Raw genomic sequence first — 24,964 nt, 5'->3', positions numbered from 1 at the left:
GTGTATTTGCGTTAAACCACACAATCTCATTAAATAGCGGCACTTTATCTTGTTTACCGATACCAGAGATCAATGTTAATAATCTTGAGCGAAAATCGCGTGAAAATCGCGTACCAACAATATAGCTACGATCGCAGACCTGCGATTTAAGAAATGATTGCGGACGACGCCAAGGCTTTAAGGTTTAGACGCGGGAACGTGGAAGCAACCGCTGATTGGGCCAACTTCTTCCTTGAAGGGGGGAGTTAACAGCACGTTTTACTCGTGGGAAGTACTTAGAAAGGAATAACATCTTAAAGTGTATGAGGATCTATCTGTTTGGTGCAGAGATTTCTCAAAGCCTTGATTCATCCCTTCATTTTAGAATGAGATTCTTCCATTATAAGAGGAATGTAAGTAAAAGATAATTTTCGATTACTTACTCAAATTCTATGATAATTTAACGTATACAATTGCTTGTATATATATACATATACATATATTAAACAAATTATAATTAAAGACATAATAAACAAGAAGCCATTCTGATGCTAGATACAGTCTTTTTGTATTCGTTATAAAACATAAATTACACTGTCAGCAAGATACATATTATCGAATATATATTTTAACAATATATTAACAATAAATTCGACTTCGTGTGCTCACAAATTCGTAAAGTCCTCGCTGTTATAGGGGATGCTTTTTCGTAAACTAAGGCATGTACATTGTGCGTGTGCATGTCCGTGAGCGTCTACGGATGGTCAGTAGTATGTTTTCTTATGTACGTCCATGTGTGCTAACGAGTAGTTCTTGATGTGTCTGCATACATTAATTGATTCGAAAAAAATTCATTTTTCGATTATTTTCGATTAGTTTCAGGAAATCAATTGAAAGTAATCCACCTCAGGAATCACACTTTTCACCTTAGGTTTTGAACAAATATGGAAAAATCTGATGAAACTATTAATTAATTTCTTTATTTAAAATTTAATTGTCTATACATTTACAATTATGTGCATTTTGTTTATAAAATAAAGAATATGACGATTAACATATTTTTGGGAAAGAAGATGATTGGGTGGTAAGGGGCAGTATATGGAATGATTATAGAGTCTGATTGAGGGAATTATTTTTCGCGCAATAATCTTCTTCTAAATAATAATCTTTGAATTATTGAACTAAGAATTATGCAATACCCGCAACTCAGTAATAGATTTTACATATTTTACAGTGAAATTTTCCTAAAGTAGATTATAGTTATGTATTATTTATTCTTTTCGTTGAATTCATTATAAGATTTTTGTTGACTTTTGCTGTTCCTAAACAAAATACTTATAATACACGTTATAACTCTGAATCAGTATAAAGGCATTGTAGATACCATAAAATGTCAACACTTTATACGTATGACAGAACTGAATATTAAAATTGTAGTATATATTAAATAACAATTTACCAAAGAAATTGACGAATCTCAGAATTAAATCTGCTGGTTCCTGGTCGATGTTAAGAATGTTAAATATTAACTAATATTTAATACCTTATAAACACTAACAAAGGTTCACAATGATCTACTATTATATAACTTTAGCCAGCTTTAGCAAACAAAACAATTTCTTACCGTGCTTATATTACTTTAAACTTAGACACTCTGAGATTGGGAAGTGAGGTTAATTGCTTACGTGTCACGAAGTAAGGTATGATGCTATTTTTTTTTTATGATATAAATTATATAGAAATATGTAATTTTTGCGTATATAAAATATCACGCTAAAGTTTCTTTTTGCTTATATGAATTGTATATATTTGTATATACAGTATTTTTGGATAAATATTTTAGATAAATTGTGTAAGTTGGAAACAGATTTAAATATATGATATGGAATAGATATAGATTTTGGTACCTAATGTCACATCCTGATTATGAATAAATTGAAGATGAATTAATGATAAACTGCTTAAAAATGACTAGTTAGTGAACAATATTGTTGCTTTATATCTAATCCCATTAACATATATTTGGTTCTATATGTGTGAATGATAGATTTATTCTAATATATGAGTAGCACTATAATTGTAGAATAATGCATTAAAAATAACAGAAAAGCAGAGTGACACTATGGCAAACAAATCCTGGAATGTATTGGTAACAGGGGGTGCTGGGTATATTGGTTCTCATACTGTATTGGAACTATTGCAAGCAAATTTTGAGGTGGTGGTTATAGACAACTTTAGTAATGCTTATAAAGGTGAGAAATAATGAATCAAGTTAAAAAATAATGATTATTTCTTATGAACTATTGCTATGAAACAATAAATAATGTTTTATAGTATTAGTTAATATGGAAATAATGATTTGTCAAATTATTAATTGAGTAATATAGTTTATTAATAATATTTGAGGGAGTTAATGATAATGTACATATAACATAATATAAGATTTAATTATGATAACAAATATAGGATGTGTAATATTTTTTGTATATTTATAACTATATAATTAATATTAGTAATATACATTTCTGTTTTCTTTTAACTGGATTTTAATAAAGATGATTTAATATAATGGTATATAATACATATTTGCGATTTTTGTATATAGGTAATGACAATATAAAACCAGAATGTCTACTAAGAGTCGAAAAATTAACAAATAAAACAGTTACATTTATTCAATGTGATGTAACCAACTGGAATGAGTTAAAGGATGTATTTAAGAAGGTATGATTATCAATATTATCAAATATAAATGGATCATGAAAGTGAATAATTAAAATAATTTTATTTTAGTATGAGTTTCATTCTGTCATACATTTTGCTGCATTAAAAGCAGTAGGTGAATCTTGCGAAAAGCCATTAGAATATTATAAGACAAATGTTTGTGGGACACTAAACTTATTAAAAGTTATGAAAGACTTCAATGTAAAGCGTTTTATTTATTCAAGTAGTGCTACAGTTTATGGTGTCCCTGAAAAGTTACCATTAGTTGAGAATATGAAAACTGGTGATTGTACCAATCCTTATGGAAAAACAAAATATATGGTTGAAGAAGTTTTAAAAGATTTGTGTACTTCAGATAAGGTGCCAAATTTGTCTACATCTTTGGTTTTTTCAATTAAAATACAATTATATATTTATTGTTAAAAGTTTTTAGGAATGGTCTGTTATATCTTTAAGATATTTTAATCCAGTTGGAGCTCATTCTTCTGGACAAATTGGAGAAGATCCTAATGGAGTGCCAAATAATTTAATGCCATACATTGCTCAAGTATCTGTAGGCAAAAGGGAATTTTTATATGTTTATGGCAATGACTATGATACTCATGATGGAACAGGTAGGTAGAAAAGTACAAAATATTTATATAATATTTATGTGAATATTTATGTTAGTATGGCATAGGTAACTATTTTATACATGTTAAAACCATGTATGGTAATTAATAATTAATTTGTAGGTGTACGAGATTATATTCACATTACAGATTTAGCTGTAGGTCATGTAAAAGCAATGATTTACCAAAAAACTCGTAACTCTACTGGATTTAAAGTGTTTAATTTAGGTACTGGAAAAGGGTATTCTGTATTAGAAGTCATACGAGCATTTGAAAAAGCATCGGGACAAAAAATACCATATAAGATAGTTGAACGCAGAACTGGAGATATATCTGCTAGTTATGCAGATGCTAGTTTAGCGAACAAAGAACTAAATTGGCAGGCTACTAAAAACATAGATGATATGTGTAAGTTATTGTTTCACTAATACATTAAAAACAACTGCTTATGCAGTAATTAATAAATATTTTATAATTAATTACTTTAATGTATTATTATTATTATTATTATAATTATTAGTACTACTATTATTATTATTATAGGTTTAGATACGTGGAAGTGGCAACAAAATAATCCAAATGGTTATAAATGCTAATAATAATTGTTGAAATATCTGTTATGAAAAAATATTAAATATTTTAAGTAGAACATTTCATTTACATATCCAATTAAACAATTTAAACATAAGCCATGGTGGTGCCTGATTACCAAAGTCTAAACCAAAGTTAAAAGTAAATGTGGTATAAAAATTATTTATATAAACATAATCATAAATTATTGTGCCATAGAATATACATATATTCCCATAATTGTAAAATGACTGCCCATTAATAAAATAATATGTATTGAAATGTTAAAATATTCCTGAAATACATACATTATTTATCAAAATAAACGATTTATTGGTAATCGACAAGTGTAATTACTATATTACCGACATTAATGTTTTGATTAGAAGATGATAGGTAGCGCAATACAATAGCTAATTCTCCATAACTGACTTACGTCAGGGGAATTACACGTCTTTTTGACGTAAGGGAGGTTATATACATACCATTCTTTGTTAGAAAAATAATTATTTATTGTGACAATGACATCCGTCAAAGATTCGTTAAAAGAAGACGTTCAAATTGAACAATCTTTTATGGAAAATTCAGCAGATCACAACTCAAGGTGTGGATCACCAAAACGAGGAACTACGCTTTCGACAAGCACAAGTAGCTTCGAAGCATTGGATCCGCATGATCCAAATCTTAGTCGTTTAGCTAATACGATGTTTCAAAAAACTGGTGAATATTTACAAGAGGAACTTACTTCCACTCATGCCGACTATCGTTTACTAGAACGATTAAATAAAGAAACTATTGCGAAATATACCGAACTAAAAACAATATCTTCTAGTGTAGCTCAATCTTTGGATTCTTTAAACGAGAAATATAAAAAATTACAACCAATTTTAGATAACATCAATGAAATTGATGATAGTGTAACTAAACTAGAACAAGCTGCATATAAATTGGCAGCATATTCGAAACGATTAGAAGCAAAATTTAAGGACATTGAAAAAGATACAAAAAGCAAGTAGAATTGTAATAGATTAAGCTAAAAACATGTTAATTCGAATATTATATTATTTATTGTCCAAATAAGAAATATATTAATAGAATTAAGATTATATTTTCTCTTATGATAAAAATAAGAAATAAGAAAGAACAACCATTAATTTTTATTTTTGTAATTAACTATACTAGAATACAGTCTCACACAGATACATTTCTTTATGAAGGTTTGTAAAAATGTGTTGTGTGTTCTTTTTCTTACATTATATCACATAATACATTTCTAATTATATTGTATTCTACCTATAAATATGTGTTATTCTCTATATGGAAAATATGAGACCCAATTATAGAAGTTGCTAAAAAATAATAAATATGAAGTAATTTGTAACATAAATAGAAGCCAAAAATAAATATTCTTATATGTAACAAAAAATATAACTACAATATATCAATACATAATGCTTCCAAAAATAAGAATCTCCATTAGCATACAATTTACTGATTGAAATTTGTTCGAATTGTACATAATATAAATCTGTTCTTATAATTGTATATCAGACAGGCATGGATGTATATTTAATATTATAACAGCACATCATTTTCCAATACAAATTTTCTTTAGATAATAATTGATTGTATTACTGAAATATATGGAAAGCGTAATCAAATAATACATGCAGCATATTTATATCATTTACTAATCGAAATTCCTATTTTACTATAAATATTTAATATTGAATGTGTTAATTTTTAAAATTTATGTTGTTTATGTTTATGTAAATTAAATCATTTAATCAATTAAAATTATTTATTATTAAAACAATAACCATGCTGCGAAATATAAAGTATGATTCTTTTTTAAAAATGTGTCACAATATCGAATTTTTTTTAAAAAACGAAATTATAAACAACAATTTTGTTATGCCTCAGAGCTGAATTGCTTGTTATTGACATTATTTGTGACATTTAACAATCTAGGAAATTTCCAGCCATCAATAATTCTAATGCAATTTCAGGTGCAATAGGGAATTCTGGTATTTCTGTGCTACTATTTGTATAGCGTACTTTGTAAGTAAAATACATGCAAACTTTTTGCAATACATGAGATCTGTAAACAAAAATTTAATTAAGAATATAATTAAGTTTTATTAAAAGCGGAATTAAAAGATACTTACGGAATTTCTCGAAAGTTTACTTCATTAGCTTCATTTTCTGCAAATTGTCCAGGGCCACTTAGCATAGCTTTTATTGTTCCACTAGTTAAAGCATGTTCACGTTTAACAATAAATTCATGTCCATCGCTGCTGACAAGTTTTACATACATTGCATTTGGTCCTTCACAACCTCCATATACAAGTCCACTTTCTTGCTAAAAGTTTATCCCATTACTTGCACATTATGCTGTATATTCATATTTATATGACGTAGTTAGTATTTTAACTACCATACAACTACCCTACTGTTAGTAACAAAAGGCAAGGAATATAAAAAACACAAAAAGATCATTAAGCAGCAAAATTTTAATTTGCAGAAATAGGTACCGCATGCAGATCAATAGATGAAGTGCCTTCTTCTTCCTCTGCTTTATCGATATTTTCTTCCTCATTGGGCTTGATCCAAAGAAAAATTAGCATTAATCAACAAATTGTTTACCACAAATTTCCTGTTTTCCAATTAGAAGAATTAATCTAGCAGTTATGATAGCAGCCCAATTGTAACAGCACATACGTTTCTTTCAAATACACTTCACATATCCCAACTGTCATGAAAAAATTTGGCATGCATAATATTTTGAATAAAACATACCTTATCAACTTGGGTGTTCACATCATTTGACATGTTTGTATGTTATAAGATGTTTAACTTCCTAAGAACAGCAAATTATTAGTTAATATCAAATAATTAATTATTTACTTTCATATAAAAAATAGAATATATACTTCAGAACATTTTCTTTTAAATTGATATCTATCTTCGTTTACAATGGAATGTAATTTGTTATAATCTATAAAACATATTTATTTAGGTTGATTAAGGTTTTTGTTGCATCAGTTTATACAAAGAATAACATTGAATTGATTATTGTAGCATAATATTTCATTTCAAGCTCAATATGATAAGCCAGTAACATAAAGAATATATTATCAAGAGTACATTAAAAAATTGGCATCCAAAAGGAATCAAATATAAAATAAAAAATAAGTCATTGTTATAGTATTCAGACCATACATTACATTCACAATTATATCTTCGGGATGAAAAGATTTATCATCGCATTTCACTTCAGAACAATTAATCGTACATACCTCGATGAAAAAGAAAATTGTACAAATTCAGACTTTTTGATCACAACAAAGTTTCTTAATAAACGTAACGGCAATTAATATGGCCGCTGGTGATATATAGTTCTCGATAAATCGAAACCAGAGATTCTAAACTACTTCTCCATCTTCAATCTTCAGTTTTATTTATTCTACGATTGGACGAACAAAAATTGGCGCGTAAAAACCTATAAAATATATTGTTTTAATATGAAACCTTTATTTTTATATAATTTATTAATGTGAATACTATAATTTAAAAAGAACAATTTATCTCTTTCGATAATTCGTAACTTCATTCTAACCTTTTTAAATTTCATACGATGGAAACTGTAAAAGCTAGGTAACTTAAAATTTTATTTATTATTATATTTTCATAATATTTTATATATGTATAAATGTAATAAAATATTAAATTAATTTTTTGCTTGATATATTTTGATTTTTATTCCTATAGCTATTCAAGAACAATGGAAGAAGTACAAGAAAGTTTAAAATTAGCTGTTATTAATGAGTCTGATCTGTTAAATGTAACACAAATTTTATATTCTGCAAAAGAACATAATATGCAAGAACACATCAAACTCTTAGAACTTGATGAAAATTTAATAGAAACAGTAAACACTGGGGACAGGTATACCATCATTTAAATTTGTATGTATTTTACTAATAATTTATGCAACATTCTAGTTTAACGTTCCAGGGTACTGAAGAAGATTCTGTGGTATTATGCACAAAAGATCGAACATATGATATTAGTGAGGCAGAAACATCTAATTCCTATTTGTTAGTACCAAGATTAAATTTATCTCAAGAGATAAATGTGGATACAGATCGAATAATAAAAGCTTATAATATTTGTGGGATTTTTCATACATACTATGAGGTATGTAAGGTTGATGTAAATCGATACAGTAAGAAAGTATAAATTTTTCTATCTGTGAATATATGTATAAAATATCGAAGGTAAAGGAGTGTAGACCTAAATTGGAAAAATTACTTAATATTCTTGAGCCCACATCTTTTAAAGGAATAGAGTATGAATCATCGATATCCCACGAACTTTTATATGATTGGCATAGATTAAAAAACGAAATACAAGCCAGTGAAGCTGAACTAATCCAAGCTTTAAATAATTATTTAATAACCAATATTGATGGTAGTATATTTGTTACAAAAATTATTAATTATCACATACTTGATATTAAGTAACGATATTAATTAACTATACTAATATTAATATTAAATAATTATATTATTTCTTGTTTTTTGGTCTCAAGGTTATTTTCGGCTTATATCATTTGAATTTGAGGTCCGAAGTTTAACACTTATGTTAGATCTTTTTGAGGAAAATAGTTGGGAAATAGATGAAGTAGACAAAGAAATTACATATGAATTTTTGAAGGAATTTATTTACAAACCAGTTTTTAATACTTTGTTTACAAAATATACAGAAATAAGTGAAAAATTAAGGAAGGATGGAACACCATTATATAAGTATAGACAACTTATACAGAAATCTTTCTAATATACATAATGTATTTTATAATTTTAACTAGTTGTAATAAGTAACAATATTATAGATATAATGAAGAAAAATGTTGCAAAACTTTAGCAAAAGTACTGTTTGTTGCTTCTCCAGTAACTGAATACAAACAATTCATGAAATCATGGAATATTGGTACCCCAGAAAGTAAATAAAAATTTTCGTAAAAAGAATTGCAATTTACATATGTTACTTATAATAAAAATAGCTGCTTATATTATATTTCTTTGTATGTAGAAATAGAACCAAAAGAAGAATATCTATATGGAATTGCAATTATTAAGTGGAATAATTTGATGGAAAAAGAAATAATATCTTTCCCAGAAACTGATTTGCCAATAGATATTGATGAAAGATTTAATAAACTTTTTAAAGCAAAAAAGAAATGGACAGTTCAAGAAATAACACCCTATATAACGTAAGCAAAAATTAATTGCATTTGTAAAATACAATCTTTTTGTCATAGAAATTATTTTATTTTCTTTTTCAGAAATTTAACAACACATAAAATGAATGTTAATGCTCTTCTAACTAAGTATGCTAGATATTCAATTATTAATGGTATTAAGTATTATAGTTCAAAATATGGTAACTGAAATTACTTATACTGCTGCAATCATTCTTGTTGTTTATTATTCTGTGTGTGGTCATAATACATAGTTACATTTACACAATTTTATAAATATTTTTTAAATATTACATACTGTGTTTATTCTTAGTCTTTATCACCTATCTGATAACAGTAACAGGATCAATGATGGTAGAATATTTTCGTTCCAGTATCTATTTTTTCTTCTTTCCCTTCTTAAAGAATTACAACTACATCTTTAAGAACAATTATCGGCACTAACAATTATAAATAGTTCATGTATTTATTATTTCGTTACAGTTTTTGAAATCTTGTATAATGTAACTATAGAAGAATTTTAGCTATAAAGCTAAAATAAATTAAGCTTTTATTTTCATGTTAGCTTATACATAGAAGTAACTAAATAAATTTAGTAAAAAGAAATTAAAAATATAAAACTCAGTCGAAGTTATAAGAGTCAATTGTGTGTTTCATAAAGAATAAGTTCGTCCTAAAAATCTTATAATTTTATTATATCATTATATATCGTGATATTCGTCATGACATTCTTGCGATAATTACATATCATGTAAAGGAATTATAGAACAAAAGGTATACTTTATATAGCATTATAATATCGAAGACAGTATAAACATACAAGATGTATCTATTTTTCAATGGAATTCTGATAAATATGTAACTAAACTGTGACAAATGTTCAAAATATGCATATACATAGTAAAACATTCATGAAACATAAAAGTCACTAAAAATAATACTCTTAATTATTAACATTATTATTAAATGATATAAATTTTGGATATCTATTTACATATACCTACTTAATGCAATTCTAGAAAAAATGTACCTTATACTCTCGATGCAATAGCAGTGTCAAACGTCGTAATCATGAATTACAAATTCCTGGGATGATACATTAAAATATTACTGTACATTTTTATTGCGTTAATAGCAAAATTTGTTTATATTATATAAACACATTTTGGCACATTAGTATTAAAAAATTATAGTTGTTGTAAAATAATGAATAATATAAAAATCAGTCAATCATCATGGATAATAATATTAATTTAATATGAAACTAAATTTTCCCAGGAACATAAAAGGTAATAAATGTATAAAAATGGAATACTTCATATTTATGGAATATTTAATAGAGTCATAAATGCACTGTGTGTGTTCTTACAAGCGCAATGTGTTGACGAGTTATCAATACTATTCTTATGCAAAGATGAAATTTTTATAAATATTTTATAGGAACTGACTTGCCGCTGAAGAATGATTCATTTTTTATAAAACATTTTATATAAATTTCACAAATTGGTATGAATTGTTAAATAATTACCTAATAGAAATAACATTCAGTCCCATTTTTTACAATTATAATCACTCCTCTTAGCAGGAAACAGACTATTAAATTATAAATTCATAAAAACAACTTCGTAAAATTGTATCCTATGAGAAATTCGATTTTTGCAGAATACTTCGAACTATTCGTTTAAATATGTATTTATAAATATATATAGAATTATTCAACTACTTACAGGGTGATGCAATGAGACAATCTCCAAAGTGATGGATCGTATACATCGTGATATTGTAATAGCAAGTCTATTATATATAATAATGTTAAAGTATGTGTAACAAAATTTAAATAGCTCCTCATGTAAATATTGGTTTTGTATCGGTAAAAATTACGTACACTTATAACGCTTGAACCTTAAATTCGAGGGTGCCTTTTGCGTCACCCTATACACGTGGTTGTCATATAATAACAAAATAACAATAATTCTAAAGCTTTGGAGTGATTTCTTTATAGCTGTGACTTACGTCTTTTAGTAATAATTCTATGACTACATCTAACGAATACTGTCCTATCTATAAGTACGTTTAGACAAAGTTTGTTAAATGTTAAAAAGAGCTATAAAAAGCATAAATACTAAATCTCCTGCTGCTGAATTATGCGTGAGACGTAAATGGGTAACTTGTACGATGTAGTCTATGTACATATAATTATTCCCTCGAAGTTTTCCTGAAATTAACAAATATAAATGCAGTAAAGTAACGAATACAAGAAATTTCATGTGAATGTAATGAATAATTTGAATTTACCTTAATACAAGGCACCTCGTTGTTAGCTATCAGTTGTTGCACTTTCATTTGTCGTTTTATTATTAGGTGCAAACACTGACTGTTGATTAATACCTGTTGTTACTGTTTGACTTGGATGAATGACAGGTCCAACTGTTTGGACTAAATTACAGGTAACTGGTACCATTGGTGGCAGATTAACCGAATTATTCATAGGGCTGATATTACAAGATAACGATGGTCTTTTTCTTTCTAAGCTATTTGTGGTCATTTGTCGTCTTGTTGTTGAATTACGTTCGAGACTATTAGTGACGATATGATGCCTTCTTTCTAAACTAGAACTACTGCTAACATCAGTTTGGCTACCCTAAAAGCAAAATTGTATTTCTGGAATATTGCTCTACTTATTTAATCGTTATTTAATCGTCATATAAAATTAAGTTTAAAGTACAGTTTACCTGCAACGAACGATCAACGGATTGCCCCATTCTATGTAGAAGATCACCGCTTTGACTCTGTCTGAATGTTGTACCTTGACGTTCACTCGACTGACTTCTCCTTAGGAAATGTTCTCCAGATTGACTGGAACGAATACGACTTTCTGGCATTGATTCTTGTGAAGTACTAATATGATTTTGCTTTTGGCAAATTTGACCTTCTACGTATGGATATCGAATGCGTATCGAATCGATTACATCTAAAAGATTTTTTGCGTCCATTGCTAAAATATGTGCTGCTGATAGCATTCCTCTGAAATTACATTAAATATTTCTTAATATTTTCATTCATCTGTTATGCATGGAGATATACCAATAGGTATTAATCGAAACATTTACTTTCGGTATTCTGCATCCAAAGTAGTAGCACTGTATTTCTGAGCTTGTTTCATGGCATTTACAAGTTCTGCCATATCCTTACTAAGAACTTTATGCGCCATTTCTACTTCTCGATGAGCAGATGTAGGTAATATGTCCATCAGAACATCTACAGATGAAAGTAAGGCCTTTAATTCGATACCCACTTTACGTACTAATTCCAAATATTGGTCAGCTTTGCTTTGTTGGACACCTAAGTTTGTGAGTTAAAATATTATTTAAAACGTCATAGATAGCTCGGTATCTTACATAATAATTCATACCTTGAGATAAAGACATCACAGCACGAACTACACTGGTGGTACAATCATATACTTTATCGTTCGTTCTATCTAGATCGGCAGTTGGTGTTGGTTCCATTTTCTACAAAATAGGCATTTTCTGTAACTTTCTTTACATTTAAAAATTATTTAAACATTAAAAAAATTACCTTCACTACAATTACTTTTTCGGTACTTTTATCGGAACCTATAGAACCGGTATTAGCACTATGTTGTTCATGATTTGGTGATTGCGTAACTGAACGGGGAATTGGTGGACTCGCGCTTTCGTCTCCACTTGTCGCAATGGACAGACGTTTCTAAATATGGAAATAAACAATAGTAGAATGAGCAAACAAATAATGCATCATAAATATAAAAAATGCAAGTAATAAATCGCACCTCTTCCCTTGCCAACCAACGACTATCTTCTTCCGACTGGCGTTGTTGTTCCAAAAGTCGTTGTTCTAATAATTTTTGTTCATCGTCAATTCCACTGTTGAAATTTTCTGCAATGTTATCGAACTGTGATTGTATGGTTCTCTGAAAGAAAAGGATTCATTTTATTTTCATCAATTCGCTCCCAATCGTTAAAATAACGCACAGTTTCATAAACATATGTACATAGTAAAATTAAAGAGATGCATAATTCTCAATGCAAAACCAATTTCAGAACAATAGTAGTGCAATCATACTCATTTCATGCAGCTCAGATTGTTATAGTGACAATATTATCTCCATTCTTCATGCAAAAAGATTAGCCTACCAAAACTGTAAAATAAAATTCATTTCGGTTATAAACAAAAAATATCGTCTAGTTGTGTATAAACGAAAGAAAAGGGCCATTGTGTGAATTTAAACGAGCATGTGAGCGCATCTGCATTATACCAGAAGCAATATAATATATATGTCTGTATGTATGTATGTATGTATGTATGTATATATGTATTGTATATATATTTGATTTGCAACAGAAGTATGGTGCTGCAAGAATTTCGAATCATAAATAAAAATAATATGCTGTTGCAGATAGAGGATGCGATTGTCATTCCTAGGAGGCTTTGCCAAACCTGATCTTGCTGTGCCTCCTCTGTCATCGAGCTGCTCGATGACATTGTGCTATCACTGACAGCGGAAGATATCAGTGATCCAGAGAGTGTACCATCTGTCGAGCTTGTCAATTGTTCGTCTTGTTTTTGGTTTACGAATGTAGTAATTTTTGCAACACCAGTTGCTATCTGAGGAGTGCTTGATCTTATGATTCCTGTCTGCATCACCGGTTGTGGTAAATACTGTGTTGCGTTCGCCATGGTTGCTGACAGATTTGATACGTTGCATTGTGTCGGAGCATGCTGCGTGGCGATAACAGAAGTCGATTGTTGCCCCATTACAATGTTAGATGTGCTTGGATGCATATGTTGCTGGCTAGTGGGTTGAACCGAACCACCTGATGTGGCGAAATGCATTTGAACGGGATGACTTTGTGCTATTTCAAAAGACAATTGCTGATTCATGTTCATTGCTTGAGCGCTCGGTACGTGACTCGCAATCCCAGCTTGAATTTGTTGTACATATACGGGGCCCTGAATCTTCTGAGCTTGCACCACCGTAACTGAAGCCGTTTGTGCCGTGTAAATTGGGTTAGCACCTGTCGCTTGATTTTGCTGATTCGTATGTTGTGTTGGGATGTAAGAAACGGGTTGATGAATGGGATTTTGTTTTTGGATGTTTTGAACGTTCTGCGACTGTGACATGTACATTGGTTGCGTTCCTGGATGGCTAATGTTCGAATAGATTTGCTGATGCTGATAATTCTGGGTGTGCATCGGCTGTGCTTGTAGATTTTGTCCTGGAGCCGAAGTGTGTGCTAAATTGCTTCTCGAATTTGGTATGGCAGATCCAACCGATACGTTTACGGGTTTCAAGTCAGAGATATTTTGATTCTGAATGTTTTGCGCTCGAAATTTCAGTACCGGTCCGTACAAACATTCCGTATTTGACCCAGGAACAGCAGCACTGGTCGAACTAACGATCGGTACACGAGGATACGCGACGGCAGTGACAGGATTTTGTATGCAACTAGAATTTTGGCTTACCGGTTGAGCAACACCGAATGTTTGATTCGTGTTATTAGCAGAAAATTGGCCAAAATTTGACGAGTGGTTTTGATTGTTCAATCCTACGATACTATTTAAACTACTAGGCCCAAAGTTTCCAGGATTTTCACCAAAATTACCACCTACGCTGGGACTCTGACTAAGATTACCAACGATGGCAGAACTTTGCGTGAAATTAGCGACAGGCCCGTATATTTCGCCACAAGTAGCTACACTAGTTGTAGCAGGAATAGCACTGGACGTTGTGAATTTTTGCACGGGAGAATACAAATCTCCGGTAATGCTACCAACGACTTTTGAACTAACCGCGTACAAATTTTGCATCTCTTTAACCTTCTGCTGCTTTCTATTGGCAGCGGGGGATTGAGCTTGTGTCGCGTCTGAAATATTAAGGCTCGACATGAGAGGAGTGTCCGAGGAATCAAGGGAATCTAAATTAGTGTCGGACAAAGTGGAATCTCCTGATTGAGTATCGTGAGAGGCAGAAGGTTCTGAGGTGGCTGAATCGAAAAAGGGTAGATCTGAAACTAAGGCGGTAGTTAAGACTTGCTCTTCGTCTTGAAATTGTACGGCTAAGGTATTGAAAGGTGAGGCGGGTGTTGTGTAGACGGAGGGACATACCCCCCTAGTTTGATTATCCTTGAGAAGTTGTGCAAGAACCTCGGGGCTTTGCGCCACGATATATGTCGAAACCGGCGCTGCAGCGGTTAGCTGAGATTGATCTGTTGTGTTTTGCGGTTGCCTCGAAGGTTTAGGTGGTGGTACATCGTCTGCACCTAAATGACGAAAAATTATCTGCTCCGTGCTCACCAAAGTATCTCGACTGCATCGAATATAATTTATTCTTTATTTTCTTTTTACGTACCCCAAGACATAGCTTGCACTCTTCTGTTCTCTCGTCTCATCGTTTCTTGTTGCTGATGTTTTTCTTCCAATAAAATTTCACTACAATATCGTAATTTTTAATTTAACACAAACTATCGACAACGAAATCAAGCAAAGGTAACCAAGATCAAATTAAATTAAATTTATTAAGTAAATCTACGTACTGTAACGTTTCTCTGATTTCTTTAAACGTCGGACGTTTACTGGGTTCATAACTCCAGCACTGAGACATCAAAGAATATAATCGCGGAGGACAATGATTCGGTAACGCAAGTCTTTCTCCGTTCTCTAATTTACGAATCACTTCGTTATTTTTTACACCTTGGAACGGTTTTACACCTAACATTAAAATTTCCCACATGCATACACCTGAAGAAGCAAAAAGAAAAGATTTTACATTACTATCAAGTATGGAAAAGAACATTAGTTTTTATCTTAAAACACCTACCAAACATCCAAACGTCAGACGACGTTGTAAATCTTCGAAAATTAATACTCTCCGGTGCCATCCATTTAATAGGTAACTTACATCTACTCGCTGTATAATAACTTTGATCTTCCACCCATCTACTAAGACCAAAGTCTGCTAATTTTACGGAATTGTGTGCAGAGACTAGTACATTTCTTGCAGCAATATCTCTATAAAAATTAATAAATATTTACAGTGATAGACAAAATTGTTCTGGAATCGTAATTAATTCTATAATTACCTGTGTACAAATTTCTTGCTCTCAAGATACGATAAGGCAGTGCTCAATTGAAAGGTGTAAAGTAGAAGAGTGGCGAGGTCCAAACGGTGTTTGTTCGATTGTAGATAAGCTCGCATCTCCCCTAATTTGGCCAATTCCATCACCAACCAAATTGGCGCTTCGGAACATACTCCTATGAGTCTTATGATATGAGGATGTTCGAATTGTTGCATTATATCTGAAATTTTATACAAGTATTAATCACACAGCCCCAGCTTCTACCCTGTTGATAAATTAAGAAGAAATTTTTTTACAGGCTTCTTCGAGAAATTTTTCCGAAGTTGCAAGATCTGCATCGACTTTACAGGTTTTAACTGCTACAGGTATTACTTGATTGTCCCGTCCTTTATAAGAACCTTTATGTACATTGCCAAACTGGCCCTCTCCAATGATTTCACCTAGTTCCACTTGATTCCTGACTATCTCATAATCTCTAGCTAAAATTATTAAAATTATTAACAATCAAAGTTTAATATTCCTTTGGGTGTAAAAGGCAGGTAGTATGATAAACTTGTTTTTTTTTTTTTTTTTTTTTTTTTTTTAAATTACACTCACTAGCTGGCGTTGAATAGTCTCCTTCTTCGTCCACGATTTCTGCGTAGTCCTCTGATAAAATTGTTCCCGTTTTGCTTACGTTTTTCTCCGGACTATTGGATCCCTCTTGTCTGTACTTTGGTGGATGAGCATCTATTTTGAAGTCAAGAATATAATCAATAATCGTGAATAAATCAATCGTGGTTCTCATGCAAGCACTCTAAACGAGACAGTAAACTACAACTCGGGATCATTCAAAACTACAAACCTTTGCATGGACAGGGATAGTTTTTCCACGATGCAGCTTGGAAGTGTAAACGATTATAACTTAGTATCTTTCATGTAACGTAAAAGGGATTCGTGCGAGATATTTGGGGTATAATATATGATTTCATTATAAAAATACAATGAAACTAAATGTTCTGTGACATTTATAAATAAAATAAATTTCTATAGTTTTTTGAACATTATCACGAATACCGATAAAAATTAAAGGAAATGTTCATTGCCTCAATATCGAGATTGTTAGTATTAAGATGTCAACACGCTAAGAGGATATATATTAAGATAATGAAATAAAGAATAAAAATTTCAATGGCAAATGATAACAATTTTATTAGAGCATGCCAGTTTTTACGGCTGTTTAAAAAATTTTAGTCAAATATTACCATACCTTTTCTGTTCCATAACGAGGTATTGCTTCCAGTAATTAGCCTACAGTACCCATCGATTAAATCCGCAAGACTTTCCGCTTGATCTAGACTCGAGCAAGTTATACTAAGCGTTTCTGCTGCTCCAGCTACTCTTAATTTAATACACGCTTTTGCATGTTCTTTACAGTCCGATACCAACGTTTGAATAGATTGTATTTGAGAGAACTCTGCCATTCTTGTTGGCTATGAAAAATTTAATATTACCAACGAAACATTGTAACATTTTTTATAAAGCTAGTGTGTTAATCAGATATTTACCACCGTTCCTCCTCTGTGAGCCATGTAAGATATGCCTAAATCTGGTCCAATGACTAGTTCTACAGGTATAGACCAGCTGGACTGCAGTGCAGAACGATACAAGACAGTTTTAGACTATGATAACTATAAGTAGACAGAGCTACGGCAATTCGACAAACTCACCCCCAAAGCGCATATAAATCTTTCCTGATCGAATCTGTAATGCGCGCGCAAGAGATCAAAGAACTTGAACATGCATTCCAGCTCAGACAATGCTGCAACTTTTTTGAAATGCTGCTGTATTAACTTGCGTAGTGCCTTTGGTTTCATTCCATTCAACACGGAGCGCGGTAAGAACTTGTGTAGACCAACCTGCGAACCAAACGCGACGCTTTTACAGTAAACTCTCAAACAAACTAATCAACTTTCGTAGGAACAATGCGCTTACCTCTCTCTCTAGGTACTCGAGATTGCTCTTCTTGTCGAGCGCGACCTGTGGCATGTCTTTGAAGAAGTAGCGAATCTCAAGACAACATAGTTGTACCGCCACGTCCTGATCAAGAGCTGCGTGGTTCGCGCAGAGATAATCGTTTCGAACCTACGGAGATAAGCAATTAAATCCCGTTCAACTATTATAAAATTGATGGAGCTGGTGCAGCTCGGTTGACTCTTGAAGATACCTGATCGTAGTAATAGTAGAAGGTCACTTTATCCTTTTCATATAGATCATTCAGGTTCTGTGGCAAGTATCGCACCCTCAGTTCGTACCTCCACTCGCAGTGAGGATGTTTCTTCTCGTACTTTTCTTGAACCTGGTAATAATAAACGAGTCTTAATCCCACTGTTTCTAATAAGAAAACTTGTTTCGGAACGGAAGATGTCAAAATACCTGATACATGGTTGTGTCTTGATGCAACCAGTAACTCTCCCCCGATCCAGGGTGATGCAGTCTCATGGCGTAAAGGTTTCTATAGTGTCTAGTTCCAACTGATAATCGACTAGTTACTAAAGAGATGATGCCCCTCACATCGATCGCATCACCGAATTTAACAACGTTGAAACCACCTGAAAATCAGACGACTTTCACTACGAACGACAGTTGGTTTACCACTAAAAGCAATCTCGAATCCTTTTTACGGAAAAACAACGCTCCCTTTTTTCCCCCGATATTTAATCAGTTTCATCGAAGCATTCTCCTAATTAATTTGGGTAGGACTTTGTTCAAGATCGAGGTAAAAACTTACCGTTAGGCAGATGGACCTTTAGAGTCGCCTTGTCCATGGGGGTGGGCGATCCATGGGGCGGCGTGTTTCTTCCGCCGCCGCTTCCCTGCACGCCACCGCCACCTCCAGCTCCATCTCCTACGCCAGTGCTCATCCCCTCATGGCTGTATGAAAAAAAAAGAAGAATAAAAAAGGGGTTGGTAAAGAAGTCGGCTTAGTCGACGACGCGGGAACGACCGCGTCAATTATGCATTATCTCGTAAAACCTCGACTCGCACTAGGTAACTAACGCGCAAGCTTTGCATCGAGAAGATTAATTATTCATCGGACCATAGAGGGAAGAATTTCTTCTGAAACTCTTCTTCGAAGCGAATTTCGTTGTCGACGAAACGTGGATATTTCGCGAGAAGCAAAGAAACTTGTATCCTAGACATCGTATACGGTAACTCCCTGTTGGCGCGTTCAATTACGACAAGTTTTTAAATTACCACAATCTCTTTTCCTGTTTTTCCTCGTTATTAAAATCCCTGCTCTAATCAAAAGTTTATGATAACGTTACACCGTGGTGTATACGTTTCTGGATGCTTACGGACAAAGATTTCTCACGCGAATGACCGAGTAATCGTGATTGTTCATCAGGCGATTATCCTCAGCCGTTCCTCGCATGCTATCGAAGTTTGCTCGGTATTTTTCGACGTTACAAAAGAACAACGCGATACAATCACTAGTCACCATTCTATCTACTAGATTCGCACTCTGACGAAGACGCGTTTCACCAGGCAATGACTATTAACGAAGACGACCAGACATTTTGACGCCTTATCACGGGGATTAAAATTTTCACGATAACTTTTACGTATCTATGGTTGACGAATACCGACATTTTTCCAGACGAAGATTGCATCGGTGACGTCATACGAGATAGCCCAATAAAATATCTCGACTGTTCGTCTTCGATTTGACCGAAGACTGATTTGCCGTTTGCTGGCTATCGTGAATAGATATTCCAATGAAACAGCGTATTACATTCCTGCGGACGAAAGAGGATATTTTCTAAAATACATGGAAAGAAACCTTCTGAATCGCGACTCGGTAACAGAAGGGCGAGGGACTTTTCTGAAATGTTTTCCATACAAAAGAGTTGCAGAGTTAACCCTCTTCCTGTACGGGGTCAAAGACGATAGCGCGGCTAGATTTAGCTGAGCGTCGGTTAGGATAAAAAATTCGCGTAGCGTGAACGATGTTGGAAGGCTTTTGAGAAACGGGGCTGCACGTGTTTGTACCCAACCGCATCCCCATTCAACCGTCCGCGTTTCATACCAACCCCTTATGGACGCGGCCTTCTGACACATTTGCCTGCGCGTTGCACTTACATAGTTACCGATTCAGGCTGCTCGGAACGCGTGCATTCGTGGGAGAGAGCAGGCATTCACGGAAGTTGCCGATCTCGATTCTGAGACCGCAGTTCCGGCGACTCTTTTCAAACGGACCGAGCAGCTTAACGCGCTTGCTCACGGTGAACATGTTCTGAAAGAACTTCGAATTCCCGCTGAAATTTATGAGATTTCACGAGAATCGACGATCGGAGATAGACGTTCGTTCCGATGTGTTATTAAAATGATTTCACGTGATTATCGTTTCGTCATCGAGTTGCGAAGCTATTTGACGAGTAGTTGAAAGCAACGCGCTGCAAGATGGAAGAATCTTTGCGAATGCAATGGTAAGAGGATCGCACGTCTGCAGGTACTTTACTACGCTCGGTTGAAAGTATTCGCAGCTTCCGGACACGTTCTTCAGCCACCTCTACGCGCAATCATTGAAACAAGTTTCATCTTTGTATTGACTTTTCACGTTCCTCGAAGAACCCGCAACGTCGGTGACGCAACTTTTCACGCGTGTGTAAAACGACAGGTCTCACGCTAAATTCATGAAAAAGCTGACGCACGAAAGCGTCGTTGAGCAGTTCCAGCCGAGCCTTGTGTTTGCATCGCTGCTATTAATGCAAATGTATATTACGAGCGTCGTCCGCCTAAGGAATGCCGTCGGTCAGGGACGAAGCATTTACGCCGAGAACCACCAGCTATTCGTCTGGTGTACTGGATCGTGGAAAGGATCGCGTCGAATCAGAACCAGGTTGTTCTATCCAGGAACGCGAGCTCACTCTAAAAAATGGGATAACTTACCTATGGGCTGGAAGCATTTAATAATCGTTTTTCTACGCGAGAAGTACACTCGCCGCTCGTTTAAATTGTCATAAATTAAATGATCCAAACGTAACGGTAAAGTCTACCGAAAGGAATAAAATACGGCAAAATACGGCGAATGCTTCGTTAACGGCGCATGGAACAACCGTTTGTCGGCCAGCAAAGCACGAATTAATTATTCGCGCAACATTACACCGATTCACGGCGCGGTTACGTACCTCGTATAAACTCAAGCCCATGATCCGCGAACGATTATCGACACGAGTAAGCCGGTACACGGTAAGTCGATCGGCCTTTTAATTCACGTGGCACTTTGGAGCAACGTAACGACGAACGAAGAGTTGCGTAACCAGCGTAATTGTTAAATGCCGCCGTGGTATCGGCCGGAGGAATCTTTCTACAGAAAGTCGAGATATAAGATGGAAGGACGAGGGACGACCGAAAAGGTTGGCGGCCACCAGTTTTCTGTCCCCACGATGAATATTCATTGCTCAGCGTTTTCGCAGCTCGCTAAATCGGTCGAATTAATTCAATTGCGCGGATAATATTAAATAGCTTCCGCCCCGCTAATTACAAAGCGCAAACACCGAGCTCAACTTATTACTTGTTTGTCGCTGAATATCAAGCAGACGAAATAGCTGATTGGATTCGAGACTCGATTCGCATGGAGAAAAATAGCGGCGCGTTACTTTCTTTTTTCGTTAGTGTCGAAGATGAGCTGCTACGATCGATAATTCAGCGAGATCGGTGAACGAGATCGCACCGATTACACGGCTGCTATCGTTCGAATGACTGACTTTTCTGTTTCTAGGGCGACGTATCGCAGCGAGAAATCGGGAGCACGCGACGACAGCCGCTACTAAGAGAGTTTCTCGTCGCGGAGGGTAGTCTCGGTGGTATAAAAAGAGGGAGAAAAGAGCGATGAAAAGAGAGAAAGAGAGAGGATACGAGAAGTGCGTCCCTGACCCGACGACGGAGCGGCTCGACTCGGCACGAGCAGGACCACCACGCACCTGCGACTATCGCCCACGCACTTTACCTTTCACTATTACTTTCTCTATTGCGCTTTTGCATCGTCACAGCCGTAACGAGGCTCGCGTGCCTCTATCGCTCGTTACAAGCCGCGAAACATACTCGTCGCCACGGAAAAATACAAGCGCGAGTAATAAATCGTCGCTGGCTTGTTTCGCGGAAGTCGAACGATTTACGGGATCTCTGATTGCACGAAGGAATCTTAATCGCGTAAGAACAGCAAGGATGGAACAAGTAAGACTCTCGATGATGCAAATTCTCCTCCTCCGCTTCTTCCTGCAGACGTTTCTATTTCCTCGGTCTTCCTTCTTTCACGCTTTCTGAGGTTTACCTCGGACGAGACACCCTGTGAAATTTCCACGTGCCCACGGTGTCAGGTGTGTAGGAGTCGTTGCATCTCAATTGCCCCAGGGAGCATAGCAAACCCCCGTTCTCTCTTCTCCATCGTTTCTCCCGAGGACATGCTCTGTCTCGCCGGAGAAAAAAAATCCCCTTGGGATCTTTGCCCAATGATTCCAAGTTTTGGCCGCGGCAGCTCGGCCACGAGATTCCGTTGGCTTTGCGTTCCACCAGCTCCAGCATTATCCTTCCGGAGTGTTCGACGATCTCGTACGAAATCACGTACAACTCATCGAACGAATCCAGGACTATCTACTTATTCGCCGAGGCAATACCGCGGAATGTTCGTCGACTGATAATCAGTTGGTTGGACGCGTCATCGAATAGCAAGCACTTGCGTAGTTGCCGTTGAAAATTCTTCGATCGAATCGTAGATCGCTTTATCGATATCTTAGCGAACTCCGCTTGATCCGGTTGTCTCGTCATAGTCTTTTGTCATCCGTTGCCCATCTACTTTTGCTCGTACGGTGGTAACTCGATTCTTAAGCGCGTGGATCGTTTGATTGGTACGGTGTCCATTCGATCCACATGATCGATGCTAGCGAATCGAGACGCGAGGGAATTGTGTCGGAACGATCGCATGGGTCTCGTTTTACGAAATTGAATTACATCTGGCTGGGGCAGGCTGCGCGGTCGCCGTGTCTCGAAATATAGCCATGGTATAAGGGGAAAGACGAGGAACGGGCATTGCGTACGATTTTAATTTTGCGCTGGCTGGTTCAACGTCCCGAGTCCCCGATCGTTTTCGCGAGTTTTCCTGCCCCGATGGAAAAAGACGGGTGTGCCGAGTAGCATACGATTTTCAATACGAAGATAGAACGTGGAGAATTTTTTACCACGGAAATGAAACTCGACTCGTCCTTGTTTTTTCCTTCGCGCCTTGAAACACCGGAGACGCGATTCACCCTGCCAGCTCGACACACCCTCGATACGTTCGCGTTTCTTTGCCACGAATCGCGTACGCGCTACCTCGACGTCGGATAGAAACTGATCGACGAGTCGAACGGACAACCTGCCGTTCTCTCTCTTCTCCTCTCTTTCCCTATTGAGCCGTTCTTTCTCTTCTGTGTCCGTGTTTCACTGGCTCTAACGCGTGGGACGTCGATGAAAAATCGCGTCGCTAGCGCAATTCCTACGGCGCAAATAAACAGGGCGATCGGCTGTTCCAAGTCGGTGCACGATCGCGCCAACAGACTGCCTGGAGACGCCGATTGCTCGATATTTCACCTCCGTGAAACTTCCAACGCGATCGCTTCTCCTCTTCTTGCTTTCTATTTCCGTTTAATCGATTTTTAAGGTTAAGAGATGCATTTGATCCTGCTTGCGCGAGCTTCAAAGCGAGTCGTTTTCATCGGAATGAAAAAGAAATGCGGATCTTATATAAACTAGCTACGTTCCTCGGAGATACATACGTATTCTATAGGGATGAGAGAGAAAATGATGACAGATCGTAATCAGGGTAACTAGGCTACAAAGAAAACGCGGAAACCGGGCCCGGGACAAGGAATGCAAAGCATCGACAATACCGGGCGAAGAAAATACAAGTCTCGCAATGCGATCGAGTTGCGGTGTGAAAGGTTCTCCACGGGACAACGAGCTGGCGGTGTTTAATGGCATTTAAGCGAAGGATAGAAGTTAAACAATAGTCCGCAGGAATAAATCATCCACAGGATATATTCGACCGTTCCGATAGAGTCACCAACTTTACGAGAATTTATATTTTTACGAGCAGTCGCGGATTCACCGAGTTATTTCATGGAGAAGGAAGAACGTTGTATTCTCTATGGTCTGAAATTCAGATACATTCATGGTGTAACTCGTAGGATTTAACTTCCCGTATAGCATCGCCGGCGATCTAGCTTAGCTGGATCGATCGCTCCAATGCATGACAACGGTGTGTAATCAAGGAGATGGAATACGAGGTGCATCCGCATTGCGACTCCGACACGATTCTACACATACATACATATAGATAGTTCGCGAACATCGTGGCACATTTTCACATCGATAACTTTGTAGTTCAACTCCATCTTCCTTCTCCTTTTTCTTTCTTTTCCTCTAACACGTTTGTCATTTTTAAACTATTTCTCTTCCTAATTTATTCGTTGCAATATTTGCGTTTATTTTTCTTGGTAAACTGAATTTTCTCCCAGCTAAAGAATTCACGAAGAACGTTATAGAGTTACTTCTTCGGATGTAGGAAATTGTTCCAAGTTTCAATTTCTTTAGAGTAAGGCGGATATATATTTGGGGGAAGTATTGCCGGAGAGAAATCTTCGAAGCGATAGATTATTTACCACTAACATGGATAG

At 35.0% G+C, this 24,964-nt stretch overlaps 5 protein-coding genes across 14 annotated transcripts in view; 3 read left to right on the top strand and 2 right to left on the bottom strand.

Annotated features, from left to right (window-relative positions):
* The first annotated feature begins 164 nt into the window (after positions 1–164).
* On the top strand, positions 165–4,224 carry LOC126914292 (UDP-glucose 4-epimerase). Of its 2 annotated transcripts, none has more exons than XM_050718032.1 (7): positions 165–392; positions 2,063–2,231; positions 2,585–2,703; positions 2,773–3,063; positions 3,137–3,317; positions 3,438–3,722; positions 3,858–4,224. In XM_050718032.1, exons 1-7 carry the CDS (start codon positions 303–305, stop codon positions 3,908–3,910), a joined length of 1,188 nt encoding a protein of 395 aa, XP_050573989.1. In that variant the 5' UTR covers positions 165–302; the 3' UTR covers positions 3,911–4,224. The 2 variants fall into 2 exon arrangements, with proteins under 2 accessions (XP_050573989.1, XP_050573990.1); XM_050718033.1 differs by lacking the exon at positions 165–392 and adding an exon at positions 1,759–1,831 and having other exon boundaries at positions 2,136–2,231.
* A 48-nt stretch (positions 4,225–4,272) lies between these two features.
* On the top strand, positions 4,273–5,548 carry LOC126914303 (biogenesis of lysosome-related organelles complex 1 subunit 2). Its single transcript, XM_050718049.1, has one exon. It carries the CDS (start codon positions 4,406–4,408, stop codon positions 4,898–4,900), a length of 495 nt encoding a protein of 164 aa, XP_050574006.1. The 5' UTR covers positions 4,273–4,405; the 3' UTR covers positions 4,901–5,548.
* Positions 5,035–7,332, bottom strand: LOC126914304 (elongin-C). 3 transcript variants are annotated; one of them, XM_050718050.1, is made up of 5 exons: positions 7,184–7,332; positions 6,684–6,744; positions 6,419–6,487; positions 6,053–6,246; positions 5,035–5,985 (listed from the first exon to the last, which is right to left on the bottom strand). In XM_050718050.1, exons 2-5 carry the CDS (start codon positions 6,714–6,716, stop codon positions 5,844–5,846), a joined length of 438 nt encoding a protein of 145 aa, XP_050574007.1. In that variant the 5' UTR covers positions 6,717–6,744; positions 7,184–7,332; the 3' UTR covers positions 5,035–5,843. The 3 variants fall into 3 exon arrangements, with proteins under 3 accessions (XP_050574007.1, XP_050574008.1, XP_050574009.1); XM_050718051.1 differs by lacking the exon at positions 7,184–7,332 and adding an exon at positions 6,818–6,836; XM_050718052.1 differs by lacking the exon at positions 6,419–6,487.
* A 60-nt stretch (positions 7,333–7,392) lies between these two features.
* LOC126914290 (sister chromatid cohesion protein DCC1) lies at positions 7,393–9,443 on the top strand. The gene is made up of 8 exons (XM_050718031.1): positions 7,393–7,541; positions 7,656–7,832; positions 7,889–8,084; positions 8,165–8,357; positions 8,479–8,695; positions 8,782–8,891; positions 8,982–9,162; positions 9,235–9,443. Exons 1-8 carry the CDS (start codon positions 7,522–7,524, stop codon positions 9,338–9,340), a joined length of 1,200 nt encoding a protein of 399 aa, XP_050573988.1. The 5' UTR covers positions 7,393–7,521; the 3' UTR covers positions 9,341–9,443.
* The window catches only part of LOC126914262 (focal adhesion kinase 1), a 38,315-nt gene continuing 22,706 nt past the window's right edge, over positions 9,356–24,964 (bottom strand). For 4 of the 7 annotated variants that reach the window (XM_050717919.1, XM_050717921.1, XM_050717918.1 and 1 more), the window contains 22 exons: positions 19,039–19,181; positions 18,684–18,859; positions 18,475–18,606; positions 18,243–18,392; positions 17,978–18,166; positions 17,816–17,896; positions 17,518–17,740; positions 17,113–17,148; positions 16,866–16,997; positions 16,565–16,747; positions 16,272–16,488; positions 16,010–16,200; positions 15,726–15,930; positions 15,542–15,621; positions 13,630–15,452; positions 12,962–13,102; positions 12,730–12,879; positions 12,563–12,662; positions 12,261–12,492; positions 11,883–12,174; positions 11,446–11,791; positions 9,356–11,365 (listed from right to left, as the gene is read on the bottom strand). In XM_050717919.1, the coding sequence (XP_050573876.1) occupies positions 11,468–11,791; positions 11,883–12,174; positions 12,261–12,492; positions 12,563–12,662; positions 12,730–12,879; positions 12,962–13,102; positions 13,630–15,452; positions 15,542–15,621; positions 15,726–15,930; positions 16,010–16,200; positions 16,272–16,488; positions 16,565–16,747; positions 16,866–16,997; positions 17,113–17,148; positions 17,518–17,740; positions 17,816–17,896; positions 17,978–18,166; positions 18,243–18,392; positions 18,475–18,606; positions 18,684–18,859; positions 19,039–19,181 (5,200 nt within the window). In that variant the 3' untranslated portion in view covers positions 9,356–11,365; positions 11,446–11,467. Of the gene's footprint in view, positions 11,366–11,445; positions 11,792–11,882; positions 12,175–12,260; positions 12,493–12,562; positions 12,663–12,729; positions 12,880–12,961; positions 13,103–13,629; positions 15,453–15,541; positions 15,622–15,725; positions 15,931–16,009; positions 16,201–16,271; positions 16,489–16,564; positions 16,748–16,865; positions 16,998–17,112; positions 17,149–17,517; positions 17,741–17,815; positions 17,897–17,977; positions 18,167–18,242; positions 18,393–18,474; positions 18,607–18,683; positions 18,860–19,038; positions 19,182–22,584; positions 23,641–24,964 lie in introns of those variants that run through there. The other 3 variants (XM_050717916.1, XM_050717922.1, XM_050717917.1) reach the window with 3 other exon arrangements.

The sequence above is a fragment of the Bombus affinis genome, chromosome 3 (genome assembly GCF_024516045.1).
Source record: "Bombus affinis isolate iyBomAffi1 chromosome 3, iyBomAffi1.2, whole genome shotgun sequence".
In the NCBI taxonomy this organism is placed as follows: Eukaryota; Metazoa; Arthropoda; class Insecta; order Hymenoptera; family Apidae; genus Bombus; species Bombus affinis.
Note: the sequence above shows the minus strand (reverse complement) of the source record. Positions and strands in the feature narration are given on the sequence as shown.